The sequence below is a fragment of the Pristis pectinata genome, chromosome 9 (genome assembly GCF_009764475.1).
Source record: "Pristis pectinata isolate sPriPec2 chromosome 9, sPriPec2.1.pri, whole genome shotgun sequence".
In the NCBI taxonomy this organism is placed as follows: Eukaryota; Metazoa; Chordata; class Chondrichthyes; order Rhinopristiformes; family Pristidae; genus Pristis; species Pristis pectinata.
This window is the reverse complement of record NC_067413.1, coordinates 20,112,586-20,132,240: the sequence shown is the minus strand read 5'-3', so window position 1 is coordinate 20,132,240 and position 19,655 is coordinate 20,112,586. Positions and strand designations below refer to the sequence as shown.

Here is a 19,655-nt window from a genome sequence, read left to right as displayed (position 1 = left end):
TTAACCTATTGTGCCATGATAGTACTCAATTAGCATTATGTTTTCTGGGACTCACACTTGGGCAAGGAATCTATTGTTTTGGAAGGATTAGTGTTGGCGAAGAAAGGAATGAAAGCACTTAATTCAGGTTAGGTCTGAAATTATCTTACCATTGTCCCTTCTGGACCTTGTGGTCCTGGTGGCCCTGGTGGTCCTTGGTCTCCCTAATAAAAGGAAAGGCTGATGAAGGACAAACTCCAAATTCTCTATGAAGTATATCAAATTATTTCAAAATACAGTATGTAGAGAAGAAAATATGCCCCAAGGATCATATTCCTATTTGACTGAACTCCTTCAACCTTAGCAACCTTCTTACCATGTTCCTCAATCATTGCTGTCTTGAGAAATACAACCTTTACCTCTTGAATTGGTTTATGTGCTTTTAATGAATTTAATGTATTATATTTACGATGGTAAATGTTCTGCCTTTTCTCTCTTCTTAAATATCATTCCTTTTTAAAACTTGTGATTGTTGACATTTGATTCCTTTCTAACAATGAAAATTTTGTCAGTCTCAGTATCAACTAATTTCCTTCACTTATTTTGCTTATTGCACAGGAAGCAAGTCTAACTGTCCTAATTTTCTTCGGTGCTGGACTGGATTTGTTTATGTTTCTCACCTTCAGATCCTTAAAGGACAGTCATATAATTAACAATCAGCACAAGAAATAGAAGGGTCAACACATATACTTTGATATAAGTGAATCCACAGATTAGAACCATTTACTTTTAATAAATATATTGGGCAAAGTTTTACTCTTCTGCCTGAAGCCTTTTCTGTTTCACTTACCCTTAGTCCATCTTTTCCATCTTTCCCAGGGAGGCCTGGATGGCCCTTGCTTCCCTTGAAGCCAGGGACTCCTGGTAATCCAGGTGGACCTGCTGGACAGCTACCACACAATTCCTGAAGGTGCCAAATTAAAATTACGTCAGAAGGTATTTAGAATTATTATGTTAAATAGAAGAAGCTACCCAGTCTCGTTGGCCCAATATAGTAGTGGCTACCGATCCTCTGAGGGTTGAACCAATTGGTAAATTAATTCTAGATTCATTTGATAAGAACTGACAATAGAATCTCCAAGAGTTTCTCCTCCCAGATACAAAACAATGAATGATGTCAATAGAAATCTAATAGGCTTTTGTAACCAAATAAATATTTTAGGTAAGCAGGGACGGTCATCAGCATGCCTGACGATGATAAAAGAATTATGGTGACAATTTTGTAGATGCATGTTTTATGGAATCATTGAATCACTGCAGGATAAAAGGAAGCTGTTCAGCCCATCAAATCTGTGCTGGCTCTTTGTAAAGTTATTCAGCCAGTTCATATCCTTTAGTCGTGCAAGTATTTACCTTCAAATATTTATCCCATTCTCTGTTGAGAACCACAATTAAATCTGCATCATCCACAATTTTATACTTGCTGTATGAAAGCTTTTTTTCTCACATCACCCATCTGTTGTCAATTACTTTACATTTTTTATGCGACAAATCTGAAAAGAACCTGCTAAACAGAGATAGAAAGATACATTGTCCTAGTGCCAAACTGAGCAGTTACTTGAGTGATATCTAAATCTGTAATCAAAATTAAGAACTAAGGACTATTCTACAAAAAAAGAATACCATCACACCTTTTACATTCCACCACTTGAAAGTGCTAGCGTTTATTCTTGACCACAGTTGATGTTTGAATGGCTATAGATCCAGAAAGCCAAAACTAGAAACAGACGAAAACAGTGCTGGCTTTTTCTTTGCAGGGAATTTAAAGTAAACTTTAAAGCTGTTGAATGAATCTGGATGTATAAGATATTTATCCCACTTCAAGTTGTTCCAAAGTGCTTTACAGTCAATGAAGTCACACTGAGGTATGACTAATTAAGTATTATTGGGCATCAAATTTAGATTAATGCAAATGATAATGATAGTATTTTTTAAATAGTAAAGGGATAAATATTGGCCAGGATACTGGAAAACCTCTCCTGTTCTTCTTCAAATGATGTCAGAAGATGTTTCACATTTACATGAATGTATAAATGATGTAGAATCTCACTTGGAAGATAGTGTAATGCCCCCTTAGTATTAGTTGAAATCAACTTAGATAAATTGATCATACTTCTGGATTGAACTTGAACTCATTTCTCACAGATGAGATTTTCAGACAGAAACAAGGCCCACTTTGTCACCTCTGGATTTTTAGTGTGGGAGGAAATCACAATCATCATTATTCACCTAATCAAGCAAAAGATGGAAAAATGTGCAACAAAATAAAGTAACAGGAATCCTGGGACAACTTGGGACTTAAAACCGAGGCAGGATTTGGCCTAACCATTGGAACAAAAACTGTAAATGTAGGTGTGTAATGCCCATTATCATCTTTGCTCAATAAATCTGTTATTTTTTAGTTTAAGAGTCAATGTGCCTGAATCAGACCCTTCACATAATCCTGCCCAGATCGCGCTTAGGAGACAACTGCAAGGTTCAGTCCATTGCACTACTTCAGGAAGATTCACTTTCCTAGGTCTTTTGGTAATAGTAAAGTCAAAATACATTTGATTTGATACTGTATACCACTGCAAATATTTAAAGACTTTTTATAATTTTTTAAGAGTATTTTGTAGCCAATCAGGTTACTTGGCTGCTGGAGGGTTGGGCAGTTTCTTATTGAAGCCCATTTTCAGCTGGATTAACTAAACAATGTACCAGGTTACTACGCTTAAATACATCAAGAAATAGTTTGTAATGGAAAGAATCAATTGTATTACATTCCATTATCTAACTTCATTGGTTCATGGAAGATTTCTAGCTATCAAGCAAATGAATTTTAGCAAACCCTAACAGGTACAACTTGAAGTCCACTTTGACTACAATTTTCCAACTGCTTCCAAATGGAAACACTCTCCCACTCAGCTGAGCAGGATCTATCAAGAGTCTTTGAAAATACAGGAAACCCATCAAATCAGAGATCAAGTTCAAACTGCATAAACAATCTGTAAATAGCTTAAATACGCTGTAAAATTCAGTGAGCTCTCATTATTCATGTCATTTCCTTAACAAGTATTATTCTGCTTTTATCTTCTGGAGCTGACTGAACAGAAGCATATGTCAAGAATGCTGTTACTCAGTTATTTACAGTTTTTTGAGTGATAAGCACAATAGGCTTTTTTCAGCTTCCAATTGCAGATAGGAATTCATTTACCATCTCACATGGAGTACAGACCCTGCCTAAATTCCCTTCCTGTTTTCCTTCAACAGCTGATTAACTTGCACTTCAGCTTTCAACTGGATTGAAAATTGGATTACTAGTATCTCACATGAAAGCAGATTACTCACAGTCATAATACAAATAATAAATCTTCAGCAATATTCACATTCACTTATTATCCAGAGTGAATGATATCATACACAATACAATCATAGAGCCAGAGTCATTATTATTCAGCATTATCTTGTGATTAATTGAGAGATAATTTTACGGGATCTATCATAGAATAATATTTAATCAACCTAATGCAACATCATTACAAAACATTTCAATAACTGAGAACAATAAAGCAGTAATGATAGGAAAAGGAAGAACTAAACTGGTAAAGGAATGAATAGAGTAGGGTATTTTTCAATATTGATATTGAAAAATCAAAGCTTGAGAGCATTTGTAGGAATTGTTTATCCAGAATAGCAGAGAAAGCAAGAACTTTACCAAATCCTGCATGTGCTTTTTTTTCTCTAGCAATTTTTTTTCTTTGGTACAAGGGGATGCATACTTCAGGGAATTAAGTATCTCTTTTCCTGTCCCTGACAACAGCAACAGGCAGTTCATGACATGGCCAAATCACAATGAGGGTTGAATTTTGCATTGGTTTGACCATCTCAGAACTGCAACACCTGTTGTTCAAGATTGAACTTTTCCTCCTTAGTGGCCGCATTACAAGACCACAAAACCACTCACCTTGGCCATGCTTTCTACCTCTCTCCTGGAAATAAGAGGTAATGATGCCTGTAGGTCAGAACATACCATTGTATTATTTTTGTCAATGAGACAATTTTACATGCAATGTTGAATATGCCCCTTTATTTTGTGTTTCCTTTTGTGAGTCAATTTATTCAGGCATTGAATATGGTAAAGTTAGCATCTTTAGTTTGTTGGGTCGATGCTATTAAAGTTGCTGAAAGGGGAGATAAAGAAGAGAAAAAGGTATGTTGGACATCAGTCATCGGTATTCATCTTTGGAGCTATGGCTCCAGTCTACCTCTCTGCCGAGTGCCTAATTCTTAGAATAAAGTATTGCACTGAAATGTTGAACCTCTCTAATCTTCACAGCCATGGACACGTAGATCTTTCACAATTTCAAGCTTACAGTATTATAAATGTCTGGATAGGGCAGGGATTTACAAGGAGTCTATGCCTTCTGTTGGCCACCCTCTCTCTTGGTCAAGATGAAGGGTATCAGATACCATCTTAATTGTCAAAATGACTTTATGGTTGCAAAATATAGCTGCATGCTGAATCAGTATAACTTCAATGTGGCTCTATAACATTTGGACAGTGGGCATTTTTGGATTTAATGAAATCTGAGGGACCATCATCTTTTGGTTCTTCTCTTGGGCCTTCTGAGAGCCAGGACAGAGGACTGGGTAGTAGAGGCACTGGAATAAAGCTCACTAAGTGCTTCCTCTGATCCATATATGGTCAGAGTTATAAGAAGTCAAGATGATAAAAAAAAATGAGGAAGGGCATATAATAACAGCTACTGACCATTAGAAATGTAAAAAAAAGGCTGAGGGGAAAAAAATGTCTCAATGTCCAAAAGCCTACCATACCTGAGAAAAACAGAGTAAATGCAATAGGATTAAGGTGCATAAAGCAAGAGTGAGATAAAGGCAGATAGTAAGAGAAAGCAAGAGAGCAAGAGGGAGACAGAGAGAGCAAAGAGATAACATTTCTGGGAAAGGCCCTACTGGCACAAAATGAAAAGCTAACATACAGGGTCTCCTGGAAGTCCTGGATCTCCTCTGGCACCGGGCAAACCCTGCAAAACAAACCAGAAACCTCTTCATAAATAGAAATCACTTTGCTTCTCATCAATACCTAGATGTAGAAAAATCCTGAGGTGGATGAGACAAAGTCACAATATAAAAGGTTCAGAGGTGGTGGTGGGAAGAAGATAAGGAAAGTGGTCAGGGCAGTTGTCCCATTTCCTTTACCAGCATATATTATCCACGTTAAACTGGGGTTAAAGGTAGTTCTCATGATCAAATGAAAGATAAATTAAATAATTGTACCCTGCAATGCTGAATATTACACTTCATGTGCATAGAAGTTCATCTGCAGTGAGTAGCATTAAATGTACTGTTTAGTGACAGCAATTTATTCTATTTCCCTTCCAAAGTTCAGATCCAGTACATTTGCAGCCACTGCCATATAGTGTGTTCAGAAAGACCGATCAAACATACCAAGTGTAAAACAGTTTTGTAATTACTTTCATTTAAATGTATGACAATTATTACGACTGAAGATACAATTTTCTTTCCCCAATTTCTCAAGGAAATTCTGTTCTAGGATACAGCTTCATGGGCTCTAGAAATCTTCAGTTCCTACCACCCTGTGGATTTTCTCCTATTGATGTGGAACAGAATTTGTCCTCAGTGCTAAGTACATAATACAAGAGTAGCTGAGTGTGGTGGTTACAAAATTTGTAGTCAAATCAAAGTGGGTTTTGGAAGCTGACTGCAACATGTGAATAGCTCTGTATTATACAGTTAGCTCATATAACTAAGGACAAATTTCTTCTCTCGGAGTCACTAGTGTATAAAACTAGTAATAAATATCAAAGCTGTGCTCTCCTACTGGCACTTAAATATGTAAAACCTTCAAGCAGGGATCACTAAATAAAAATTAGGAGCAAGCTAAGTAAATTGTTTTTCCCCCTCCTTGATTTATATGATACCATGAAGCAGAAGATGCACTTACACTAACAATTGACAGTCAGTGTTTAGCATGGATGAATGTGAGTTAGAAGTGCATGGCTGAGGAAGGCACTCCAATAAAAAGCATGTCCAACTTACTATTACTTTAAAAAGAAAAATGCCTTAAGTAAGTTTCTACTCCAAAAGTTTTGGGTGCATTTCTTTTCAGAAAATATTCCATTTTACAATGATTTTCAACAACTTTGAGAGGAAAATGGAGGATTTCATTAAACTTCATAAAGAGTGTTGATTCTGTGTGCACCATACTTTTCTTAACCCACCCTGGTTCACATTTTCTTTCTCAAAACTATGAGGCATTTAGGGATAATGAATTATTTGTTTAGTTGGTGGTGATAACACGCTGTTAAATGAATCAATTTTTTTTGCCTTTTGTCTTCTCCAGATAATATTCAATTATTACATTCATGATTTTGTATGATAATAGTCTAACACTCCTGGTTTTAGGAAGATAGTAGTTACATATTTTAGTGAAATTAATTTTGGATTTTTTGACAATATAAAATGCATAATTTTTATCTGATCTTCCACTGAACATACCTCCTGATTCGCATTTCTTTTCACTTTGGTGAGAGGCTGGGCTGATACGTGATTTACACAATAATCCCAGTTGAAAGAGTGACACCTCACTTTTTAAAAGGGCTTTTCGTTCCGTTAGTGGCTCGTATTGGATCTCCCTGTGCTGGATATCACCCATTGAAACAAAGGATGACAGGCTAATCTGTTCTTGGGTGTTATTAAGGAGTTTGCAGTAGGAGGTTGTGATGGCTATCCTGACTTGTTTACATTTGTGTTATCTAATCAGGTATGGAATCTTTTTTTCAGTAGGGTCAGTAGAACTAATTAATGTTAATGTTATTGAATCCTTATGGTGAATTTTAGCAAGACTTACATCATTTCCTGGGGGACCAATTTGGCCTCTGAGTCCAGGTGGACCTCGTGGACCCTGGAAATTAAAACAATGCTTTGTAAAGAATCATCAAGCCACTTAATTCAAATAATAACATTGACAAAGTACTGTTGGGGAAATTCAAATACAAGTTAAGGCCTCACATAAAATGACTGTGTGTGTACCTTATTTGACTTTCAGGAATTGAACTATTAAGAATGGGTTGTATAGAAACTAAGATGTGATCTAAATTATTGTTTAAAATGATAAATGGCTTTACAGGAACCAAGTGACTTTTTTCCTCTGATAACAATAATAAACACTGGAAACACTCAGCAGGGCAAACAGCATCTACAGAAAGTGAAACAGAGTTAATATTTCAGAATCTTCATCATGAAAGGTTAACTATCTCCTGCTCAATGTTTCCAGCAATTTCAGCAACTGCAGGTATTTGGTTTTTAATGACACGAGGAGGGGGTGACGGGGATCCAGAAACAAGGAGACAAAATCAGAGTAATAAAGCTTTTTTTCATTCATTTTCACAGGATGTAGTGTTACAGACAAGATCAGCATTTATTGCACGTCATTAATTTTCCTTAAGAAGGTGATGGCAACTGCTTTCCTCAACAACTGCATTCCTTGCAATGAAGATATTCTTACAGTACTCTTCATAGGCATTTAGAACAAATGATAAAAGAACAGTCATATAGTTACAAGTCAAGATAATATGACTTGTCAAGGTAATGTAAGGATAACATAAACAAACATGGGATTAATGAAGGATTAATGTAAATAGGTGGTTGATGGACCCTCTGTGCTGAAAGGTGTCTTTCTGAACTGCATGTCTCTATGCTCTATGACTTAGAGTGGAAGTTGCATGTGAATGATCTTAGTATGGAAGGAGGCCATTAAACCATCAAATCTGTAACAACTTTAAGTAAGAACAATTCAGCTAGTCCCACATCCCTGCCCTCTTCCCATAACCCAGTAAATTCTTTCATTTCAGATAGTTATCCAGCTTCCTTACGAATGCTACAATTTAAACACCAGCATCCTTGACAGTGAAGTCCAGACCCCAACCATTCAATGTGTAAAAAAATCTTCACGTCACTTTTAGTCATTTTGCCTTCCATGTTCAATTTCCCTAGCTCTTGACCCCTCTGACAATGGGAACAGTTTCTTATTATCAGTTCTAAATATCTTTCAATGATTTTAAACATCTCTGTGAGATCCCTTTGCAAACTCACCTGTTGCAAGTAGTAAAACCCTTGCTTTTCCATTCTATCCATAAATTAAAGCTCTTTTTCCCTGGAATCTTTTTGGAAAATCTTTTTTACATCATTCCTTAAGCCTTTACATTCTTCCTGAAGTGTGGTTCCCAGGACTGGAAACAGTACTCCAATTATGGCTGATCCAGTGTTTTATATATGTTTAGCATGACTCCCGTTCTTTTATATGTTTCTGTTTACAAAGCTCGGGATGCCATTTGCTTCATTAACCATTTTCTTAATTGGCCCTGCCATCTTCAACAAACTATACACATATACCCCAGCCTTTTCTGTTTTTTAGAATTCTGGTGGAAGTACTATAATGCCCCAAGTTACACTGAGTACCAATTAATCATATAGTAATGGAAGGAGGGAGCAGTTCAAGAGATGTTGAATACACTATGAAGAGCCTGAAGCACATGATGGGTGTTTTGGTTTCTTTGATGTAAACTTGGAATTCATAGAGTCATAGAATCATACAGCATGGAAACAGGCCTGGTGAATCTCATCTCCCCTCCCCAGCGCGATCACATCCGTCCTATAGCATGGTGACCAGAACTTTACTCAGTACTCCAGCTGAGGTCTGACCAAGGTTTTATAAAGTTGGAACATAAACTCCCTACTTCTGTATTCAATGTCCCAGCTAATGAAGGCCAGTATCCCATTTGCCTTCCTAACCATTTTATCTATGTTGCCACCTTCAAGGATCTATGAATTTGTATTCCAAGGTCCTTCTATTCCTCAATACTCCATAAGATTCTACCATTCATGAGGTATGGCATAGGCTCATTAGTACTCCCAAATACCTCATCTCATATTTGCCTGGATTAAGTTCCATCTGCCATTTTTCATCCCATTTCACCTACAGATTAATATCTCTCTGCAGCCTAAGATTACTTTCCACACTATCAACAACTCTACCAATCTTTATGTCATCAGCAAACTTACTGATCATGCCTCCTACATCCACATGCAAGTCATTCGTGCAAATTACAAGCAGAAGGGGTCTCAGCACCAATCCTTGTGGAACAGATATCCAGTCACAATAACAACCCTCTAGCATCAACCTCTCTCTCCTTTTGCCAAGCCAATTTTGGATCCAGTTTGCCAATTTGCCCTGGATCCGATGGGCCCTAACCTTTTGAACCAGTCACCCATATAGGACCTTGACAAAGGCCTTACTAAAGTCCATGTAAATCATATGTATTGCCCTGCCCTCAGCAATACATTTTGTTGCCTCTTCAAAGAATTCAATTAAATTGGTCAGACAGGATCTGCCCTTGATAAAGCCATTATTGGCTGTTTCTGATTAATCCCTGCCTTTCCAAGTGATCATTAATCCTCTCCCTCAGAATTTTTTCCAGTATCTTACCTACCACTGATGTTAGGCTCACAAGTCTATCATTACCAGGCTTTTCCCTGCTGCCCTTCTTGAAAGGGGGACTATGTTTGCTATCCTCCAGTCATCTGGTACCTCATGTGTCCAGCTAAGGTTTAAAAATCTCAGCCAGAACCCCACTAATCTCTTTCCTTGCCTCCTGTAGCAACCTGAAATAAATCCAATCCATCCTGGGGATTTATCCACTTTAAAGCCCACTAAGGCATCAAGTACCTCCTCTTTATTTATGGAGATATACTGGACCTTCACCTACCCCTTGAATTCTCCAACCACAAAGTCTACTTCCTTTGTAATTACTGATGAAAAGTATTCACTTAGGACCTCATCTATACCTAAATGAAACTGGCCTTCCCTCAATGTAACACATCCCTCCCCATCCTTTTCCGTCACCACTTTAAGCGTAATACTATTACAGCATCAGAGACCCAGGTTCAATTCCGGCCACTGTCTGTAAGGAGTTTGTACGTTCTCCACGTGTCTGCGTGGGTTTCCTCCAGGTGCTCCGGTTTCCTCCCACATTCCAAAGACGTATGGGTTAGGAAGTTATGGTCATGCTATGTTGGCGCTGGAAGTGTGGTGACACTTGTAGGCTGCCCCCAGAACACTCTACGCAAAAGATGCATTTCACTGTGTGTTTCGATGTACATGTGACTAATAAAGATATCTTATAAATATATGGAGTTACGGTCACTATCTCTAAAATGATTCCCCACTGACACTTCTCCCACTTGACCTGACATTCCCGAGGATAAGGTCCAGTAATGCTCCTTCCCTCGTTGATCTATCTACATACTGCATCAAAAAGCTCTCCTGGACACACCTCAAAATTCTGCCTCCTTTGAACATCAAACATTACAGCACAGGAACTGGCCCACAACGTCTGTGCCAACCACGGTGCTTTAAAGCTAAGGCAAGCCCAGTTAATATTTGGGAATTGAAATCCCCCGGTACCATGACACTGTTTCTATTGCATCTCTCTGATATTTGTCTACATATATGTTCTTCTATCTCCTGTTGACTGTTGGGAGGTCTGTAATACATCCTCAGCAAAGTGACAACACTCTTTTTGTTTCTAACCTCTATCCAAATGGCCTCCTATGACGAGCCTTCCAGGATATCCTCCCTCAATAATGAAGTAACACAATCTTTGACTCACAGTGTAATATCTCATCCACTTTTACTACCTCCTCCATCCCACCTGAAAATTCTATATGCTGGGTTATTGAGTTGCTGTGATGGAAGCAATATCGTGAACCGCCGTGGTAATTAAAGCTTGAACTCAAATCCACATTACTGGTTATACTCCTTGTAACAAAATGGATGCAATTTACCTTTGAGTTCCCTTGATGTGCATTACTCATTGTTCTGCATACTGGACTTACTAACTATTTCTCCTCTAGGTGACTGTACCTCTCCGTCTGAACAACTACTCTGAACCCCTCTCCCCTGCCAACTCAACTTAAACCTTCCCTAACAGCACAAACAAGCCTCCCAGCAAGAAATCAAAGAGCACAATCCAACAAAATTTTAGCATCTAATCATTAAGCATAATAATTTAACAAAACAATCTATTGTACAGTTGAATCTTCAACTCTATCTACATAAATTAACAGAATGTTTTGTCATACCGGATGACCTCTTTCACCCTGTGGTCCTGTCGGGCCCTAGACAGGAAGAAAGAAAATCACAGCATTATTATCTTTTTCTTAACATATAAATTTGTTATTTTTCATGGACTCTACTCTCTGTTCAGTGATGAACAGCCAGGAATGGCCAAAGGGTCAGGTAGAATCCACCCATATATGATTGTTAATGGAACATGATTAGTCAACATAAAATGCTTTTTCGTTTTCCTGTAATAAGGCTATAAACTAGTTACTAACAATGAAAAAACATATACCCTTTGAAGTACTAGTGCCTATAATAGTACAGGCAATTCAGACAAGCACAATAGCCAGTGTACACAGATGGAACTTTCGAGCCAGACAGCATTACAAAATCAAAGTTTAATTCAGATGAAGAGTCCACTTACTGCACCAGAGAATTTACACTGATACCATAACTTGTAAATTCTATCTCCCAATATATGTGCAAATTTCCATGTATTTGAGGTTCTCTGCTAATCAGAGAATTCTCAGGTAATCCTCAGCTATTCAGGTAACTCTCAGCTAACTGAATTCAGCTAGCTGAATTCTCAGCTAACTCAGGTAATCCCTGCAGTGTAAATCCAGCCTTAATACGAAGGTGGCTTCAGAATTAAGCAAAGGATGATCCCTTTGAGGAGGCATCTTCATGCTGGTGCACTCAGGTTCTATATATATTTTTAACCATGTAGCTTTAAGCTTTTTATCAAAATTATAACCAGAGAATAAATGCATCCAGGAGATTAGAGCTTTTTAGGCATTCTTTGGTTTTAAAAATTTGATATTAACAATTGGTGAAGTAACTGAGTCATAGAAGTGATTGTGATATCATCAAATTTACATAAAGGTGAATAATCTGCAATGATAATGTCCTTAGGTCATGAAAGGGGCAATATAAATAGAAACCTTTTATATTTAGAGAAAGATTCAGTTGTTGGCATGATGAAAAAGCAGTCCTAATAATTTCATTCTAAACCTCAAAGTGAGAAGGCCCATTTAAGATTGGTGCTACAATTCTCACAGGAGTAAATATAGTAATCCCATAATGCACATATATGGGGCAAGTTCACGGAATAGTCTTGGTGGCATAATGTACATGTGCTAGTATCAGATAGAGGAGGTGGAGGTGAGAACAGAATCTATTGTACATATGAGGAGGGTGACAAGGATAGTTCATTTAAGCCCATGTTGTTGAATAAGAAAGCAACTATAAATAGTGGCCAGGATGTGCATGTGAAATTTCTCATCCATTTTCCGCTGAGGCAGCACAAAAAATGTAGGACACACAGGTGGGAGGAAACCTCCAAGTTATGGCAGTTGAACTGTTGGGTCTCTGTGAGGGACAAATTTCAGTTGCCTGTCATAATTATGAGCTATGAAGGTACTCGCTACTTAGAATGCAATGGCTCCACCTGAACAAACCACTGGTCAGCTGGGTTTGGAAGATGCCAAGAAGTCTCCAGCTATTAGGATCTTGTAGACCAGGTTTACAGTCCAACTAGATAATCATGGAAAGCAGTAACCCAGTGGTGACTTACAGCTACCTGGGACAGTGAGAAGTACAACACATTATGAGGGTGCAGAGAATAAAGGCCGTGCTCTGTTTGTGGTTAGGTGACTGAAGCAAAAGTGTGGATATCAGCAAAAATGGAATTGGACAATTGACAACCTAATGGATAATGTGAAACGTGGACTGAAAAGGAAGTGCATGACTTTCCTGAGAAGAGGTAGGATATAAATCTGTTGTGTACCTGGAAAACTGAAGAGAAGTCATTTCACATTGAGCCAGGGGATGTGATAAAGCAGAGTGGCAGTGAATGGGAACATAAAATCTCTAGCAATGGATTATTAGTGAATGAATAATATTAATAAACTGTATGCCTTGAAATACAAAGAGAAAACCAGTGGTGTTCTTTGAGAGTCATGGGTTCACAGTGCCTTCTGTCGAGGTGTAAGTAAACTCTGGCCATATTGCTATCCAGAAGTGGAGAAGGTATTGTGTCATGATGACAGCAAACCATAAAAAATGTCACAACAACAATTATTTAGCATGTCTAGAATTATGAAACTGACATCAAAAAATGATGCTTCATAAATCTTAATACAATGTATTCAAGAGTAATGAAGACAATTATGCTGTGGCAATAGTTGGAGAACAGGATATGAAACTGGATTTATTGGCCTGGGAAGTGATCACATGGAATTAACCGTGACTGGAGTGGATACTTCAGACATTCCAAGTGCAGCTTGTAGTGAAGAGTTCAGTAAATGAGATCTGGAGATTGAGTGAATTCATAATTGTTTGTATAATTTCACACATGTATATAGAAACATATATGCATAGGGGACCTTTAAAAACTCATTTATATCAAGTGATATGACTGACACATTGTACCCAGGTATTGCCATTAGTTGAGAGTTACTAGCTTCAATAAAGGGTATTCTTTTCTTAGCTCTACTTATGTTTGTTTATGTCAGTAGCAACATAAAAAATAACAGATTTTACACTCAGCTTGGGTCTTGGTGCCTTCACTCAAATGTTAGACCTATACTTACAGGCCTACTGAGTAAAATTGCTACAATTGAGTCAATTTTAGAAAGATTTGATGCTATCCTGCACCAATTTGGAATGGATCTGGGACCGAAAAAATACAAATCTGTTTCCTTTCATCAAATCTGTTGATGGAGTAGAGGAACCGATGCATATAGAATATGTATGTTTCCATTACCATAAAACCCAAGGACCAGCACACCTTTAAATGCTTGACCTATATTTGTTTCTATGGTACTTTTGACAGCTTATCATTTAACTTACTGATGGTCCAGGGATTCCTTCACCTGGAGGTCCCCTTTCTCCTGCTAACCCTGGTATTCCAGGATCCCCTGGATCACCCTGCAGGGCAGAAAGGAATGGTTTGTGTTAAGGCATGGAAATGAATAACTTGCAACACTCTAATCTGTTAGTGTAGATTATTCTTATATGTTATCTCAATGGGTACTGGCAACTCTTGGAGACACAAGAGACAGCGAATGCTGGAGGAACTCAGCGGGTCGAGCAGCATCTGTGGGAGGAAAGGACTGTTGACAATTTGGGTTGATACTCTCAGTCCTGATGCAGGGCTTTGACCTGAAATGTCAACAATTCCTTTCACCGCACAGATGTTGTTTGACCCATTGAGTTCCTCCAGCATATTGTTCGTTGCTTATGTGTACCTTGTCAACAAGCATCGATAGTTTCAACAATGGTTCAGGGTGTCACAGCGTTGAATATCTGCAGACATTCTTTTGCACTAAAGTTTACTGGCTATTCTCAGCACTGAAAACTCTTTGAGATTTCATCTCCTTCTCTTTCTACTTGATGTTTCCAGTTGTGGGGGAGCCCAAAACTAGGGTCATAATTATAAGGTGAAGTTTATTGAAGAGTAAATGTAGGCTGTGGATGACCCCAAACTATACTTGATAAAAGTTGCACAGATCTTTTCAGAACTCTTTACAAAACTGAACAAGACATAGAATATAGAACAGCACAGCACAGCAATAGGCCCTTCAGTCCACGATGTTGTGTCAAACTAATTAAGCTAAAGACACCCAATCCCTTCTGCCAGCATATGGTCCATATATTTCTCTATTCTCTGCATATTCATGTGCCTATCTAAGAGCCTTCGACTTGACATTTACATTTACTAGACATTTCATCTGTAAGATGGCATTGCTAACAATGCAATAGTACCTCAATGGAATGTCAATCTATTGGTATTGGTATTGGTTTATTATTGTCACTTGTACCGAGGTACAGTGAAAAGCTTGTCTTACAAACCGATCGTACAGGTCAATTCATTATACAGTGCAGTTACATTGAGTCAGTACAGAGTACATTGATGTAGTACAGGTAAAAACAATAACAGTACAACAGAGAAAGTGCAGTGCAATAAGGTGCAAGGTCACAACAAGGTAGATCGTGAGGTCATAGTCCATCTCATTGTATAAGGAGGGAACTGTTCTAGATGCCTGAGCTTGGTGACAAAAGTAATCTGAAAGTTCATGGATCAGATTACAGGTGTGCAAATAATTGGCAATAAACAGGTGATGATTTAAAAGCAAACAGGAGACATGGGTGAGAAACAGACATCCTGAAGCAAAAGAGGAAAAGGTTTTCACAATAAATCAAAACTTTTCAATATGAAACTCATCAGTGAAGCTATCCAAGTACGATCTTGCAACTTGATATTTCACTGTAAGTCAAAGCAAACTAAGAATGTCTTTGTCATTGCTGATGTCCTCCAACATATTGGCAACCAAGCCAGTGCTCCAGCCAACCACTTAATTGTACTGACAATTGCTGAAGGAACCAGTCAACATTTGCTTTCTCAGTGCAAATACAATCGCCAATAAAAGACACCTGTTTCTATAGAACAAAGGCAAATCCATGCACCATCTGTACGACTGGATCACTCAACAAAACTAAAGGTTATCAGTATGTAATGACATGCCTTAATTGACATTAGATGGTAAAATTCTGTCAAAACTTTGCAGAAAAGATGGGGTTCTGCCAGCTTTTTTATTAGTTATGGCAGATCAGCAAGGAAATTCTCATGCAAATCTATGTTTAATAGTATGTTAGTATTAATACTAGCATATCACTTATACTAGTCCTTCACCATCAACATTCTGGTGGGTGGGTGGGTGTGTGTGTGTGTGTGTGTGTGTGTGTGTGTGTGTGGGGGGGGGGGGGGAGGGGGGTGTGTGTGGGGGGGGGAGGGGGGTGTTGTTGGGGAGCTGCCTCCATGTTACAAGACCAGCCACATAAACACTGTGGCTACAAACACACATATTTCAGAAACTGGGCCTGCGATGTTAGATCAATCACTTCCTAACTCTCCAGAGCCTTTCTTGCTACTGCCAGGGGTGGCAGGAATGTAGACACATGAGACTGCAGATGCTGGGATCTGGAGCAAAAAAAAAAACAAACTCCTGGGGGAACTCAAAGTGATTCAGGCAGCATCTGTGGAGGCAGAGGGATAGTCGAATGTTTTGGATCCAGGTCCTGCATCAGGACTGAGGGAAGGTTGCCAGTATAAACAGGGGAGGGGGAGGGGTGAGGCAGGAGCTGCGAGGTGATTGGTGGAGATGACAAGGGGATGCGGATTATGGGATCTGATGAGAAAGGGAAGTGATGAGTGGAATCAGAGAAGAGGGATTCTGGAGGCAGATGGGACCTTACTGAGACTGATGGCAGGGATGTGTCACCATGAAAAGGCCCACATTAGAATAAACTGAAACATTTTCAATAGAATTTATAATTTTTATTACTTTTAATATCTCTTTGATTCTACGCTTTCATTCTTCCACACCACTTGAATTTAATATATGTAAGTCCACCTCGCATCCCCTTTCTTGCCTTCTGGCTTCAGTTCAGACTTTACTACGTTCCACTCCATCCATTCTGAACTCTCACTCCCAAGCTCCAGGCATACACATACGCTCCTGACTTCTCATTTTCTTTTAGCATTTTCTCTCTGCTTCATTTCAGGCTCACATTTTTAAGCCTATTTTTGAGTTCTTCCAAGCACGACCTCTCTGACATCCTATTTAGGTTCAGGGTGCACACTTCCTGCATGCTGGATAATGCTATGTTATGCAAGAATAGAAGTTATGCAATTGGCTTTATAGAGTCATTTGGCCCCAGCTTATCAGATGGCCAGCAACACAACAACACTTAATAAGGGATGAAGAGAGTCAAAATGCACAAAATAGGTTTCATATGCACTTCAATACCATAAAAGGTCATGAAATGTAGGCAGATGCACTGTCCACTAAAATGGTCATTGATACCATATATGGGTGTCTGTTGAGTGCTTGCACGCATCACAATCGTTGTCATGGGGAAATTGCCGCCCATGCCGTGTATAAAATGCCGACATTTCTGAAGTGGTAGCAGTAGTCAGAGGGAAGCCAAAGTACCACTATGGCAAGAAGCCAGTCTAGGAGAAGCTCTGGAAGAGGAAGAAGACGTGGTGGTCGGAGAAGGAGGAGAAGGCGTCGAGGGCGTAGAGGAAGAAGAGGGCGTTAATCCTTCAGACATTGCAAATGGATAATAAGCCACATTTGGACCAACGAATATTAAGAGCCAACTACTGCATGAAACATCCTGCTATGCCCTACAATTAGCAGACTGACTTGCCTTGCATGTGAAGACTTCATTATCTTCTGTTGTTTTGACAATGAATAAAAGCATCAGCAATGATGCTGGAAAAAAAAAGTGTATGCCTTGATATTCTTCGATAAAGTATAGATATCTGTAATGAACTGGTTCCATATACAGTTTCAGAAAGGTTCAAATATTTTCTTACCTTGGGTCCTTGTGGTCCTGGCAAGCCAGGTCTACCAGGCTGGCCCTGTAAATACCAAACATCAAGGTTAAGGTGCTGAATAAAATTATAACTCTCCATAAACCCTTGACATAACCATTTAAGTTTACCAGATAAAGCAAAACTAAACTGTAAGTCAGTAACATGTGTAACTTAGTTGAATAAAGATCCAAGCTTCTGCCTCTAACGTTGTTTAACATGAGTTAACTTACCGTTTTTCCGGTTATACTTTCACCTGGTGGTCCAGGGATTCCAGCTGGCCCAGGGTCACCGGGAGTTCCAGGCACCCCTGGATCACCATCATTACCAGATGCCCCCTGTAGGAGACAGCAGGAAGAATGAGAAATCGTGGAGGGAGAATGATTGCTTCCTCCTTCATATCTATCTTACAATTAATGTTAATTAAGAATTCTACAACCACAAACTCAGAATTCTACAATCACTGAAGTAACACTAAAAATTTGAACCTTCTCTCTGTTCTCTCTGCAAGAGATTGTCACAAGACAAAATGTAGGCACAGGGAATATGGGAGGGTATGTTCTGATAGGTAAATATGGAGAAGATGACGGGCCACGGTGCATTAGCGGCATTAGATCAAGAATCACAGTAATGATTTTGTACCTTGCTTGCAACTTATGCCACTGCACAGTGCTTATTTTTTTCATTGAATGAGAACTACTGATTTTAGATGGGTTGCTGAGATGTCTGATATATACTTCCTTTCTTAACATGCCAGATGGGATTGCCAACATAGAGTCATAGAGTTGTACAGCACAGAACAACTATATTGGACAGTCCCATATTGGACAGGACTTCTTGCATTGGAAAGGAAATCTGCCTGCCCCCTAATGGCATTGACAAGGGATGCCAATACAAAGCCAACAGGGGCCATGGGGGAAGAGTTGGGAATCCATAGGACAGTTACAGCTCCTTAAAAGGAATAACTGGTGAGGACAATACAGCTTCCCTGAAGCCCAACGCCATGTGGTGACCAGGAGGATGTGACTAAAGACTCAAGGTAAGAGCTTGGCTCTTGCTGATGTCTGTCTGGGTAACTGACAGTTACCTAAGGCCAAGCCTAAGCTCTCAGAGCCCCATGTCTGTGAAGCACACCTGATGTAGTGTAGGTTTTGGGTGTATCTTGTGGGCAGGGCCACAACAAGCTCCTATATTCCAGAGATCCTGGAAGATCCCAGTAGTAGCACAGGCTCAACGCCCCAAACTATCTCCTGTAACCATAGACATTGCACGAGGTGTTATTAAACCAGTGACAGAGGAAAAAGAAAATACAGGATCCATCAGTTAACTGTTCCCAAAATCTGACGATTGAAATCTAAAGGCAACACTCCAGGCCATTCAGAAAAAAAACGCATAAATGTTAAATAAAAACAGTTAAGTACTGGAAATACCCAGGAGATCAGGCATTTAACATTACAAATAAATGATCACGTTTATCTTATTAAACAGACGACACAGACAGCATTGTGTCTCCTTGGTCTCCACCGTACACCATTCGCTTTTCCTTGCCCACCCCTTTCCCCGTTCTGCAACTTAAACATACATTTGTTTTCTCACTTCTCCAGGTGTGAAGACAGGTCACTGACCTGAAACGTTAACTCTTTCTCTACAGTTGCCACCTCAGCTGCTGAACATTCCCAGTGTTTTCTGTTTTTATGTTAGATTTCCCAGCAGCTGCAGATTTTTGATTTTCATTAAGGCTAGCTGTTTCCCCCCCCCCCCCCCCCCCCGACCCCCACCAAAGGGCTATTTACTCTCAGAGAGCAAACATTTCCCATTCTACTATTTCAGGAACCTGGACACTTCCCCTTTGTTTCCCCCAAAACCCACAAACCCACTATGTCCAGAAATCCCTCAAATGCACGCACTTGTGTCCATCTCTAAAAGAGGAAAAAACACAGGTGGGAGTTTGGGCAGGGACAGTTACTCAAAGAACCTCACAGCACACTGTCCCCTTAACAGCTTTGCAAAAGAGCTTTTTGGATAAAATGGGTTTTATTGAAAATGCTGCAAATATCTTGCAGTTCAGTCAGCATCCGGGGAGAAAGA

At 39.2% G+C, this 19,655-nt stretch overlaps 1 protein-coding gene across 1 annotated transcript in view; it reads right to left on the bottom strand.

The window, feature by feature from the left end:
- Positions 1 to 19,655, bottom strand: part of LOC127574444 (collagen alpha-1(XXII) chain-like) — a 241,751-nt gene that overhangs the window by 35,302 nt on the left and 186,794 nt on the right. Inside the window, exons 34-41 of the mRNA XM_052023460.1 lie at positions 17,801 to 17,905; positions 17,571 to 17,615; positions 14,036 to 14,113; positions 11,206 to 11,241; positions 6,914 to 6,967; positions 5,022 to 5,066; positions 830 to 943; positions 150 to 203 (exon numbers count right to left, since the gene is read on the bottom strand). Of these exons, the coding sequence (XP_051879420.1) occupies positions 150 to 203; positions 830 to 943; positions 5,022 to 5,066; positions 6,914 to 6,967; positions 11,206 to 11,241; positions 14,036 to 14,113; positions 17,571 to 17,615; positions 17,801 to 17,905 (531 nt within the window). The remainder of the gene's footprint in view (positions 1 to 149; positions 204 to 829; positions 944 to 5,021; positions 5,067 to 6,913; positions 6,968 to 11,205; positions 11,242 to 14,035; positions 14,114 to 17,570; positions 17,616 to 17,800; positions 17,906 to 19,655) is intronic.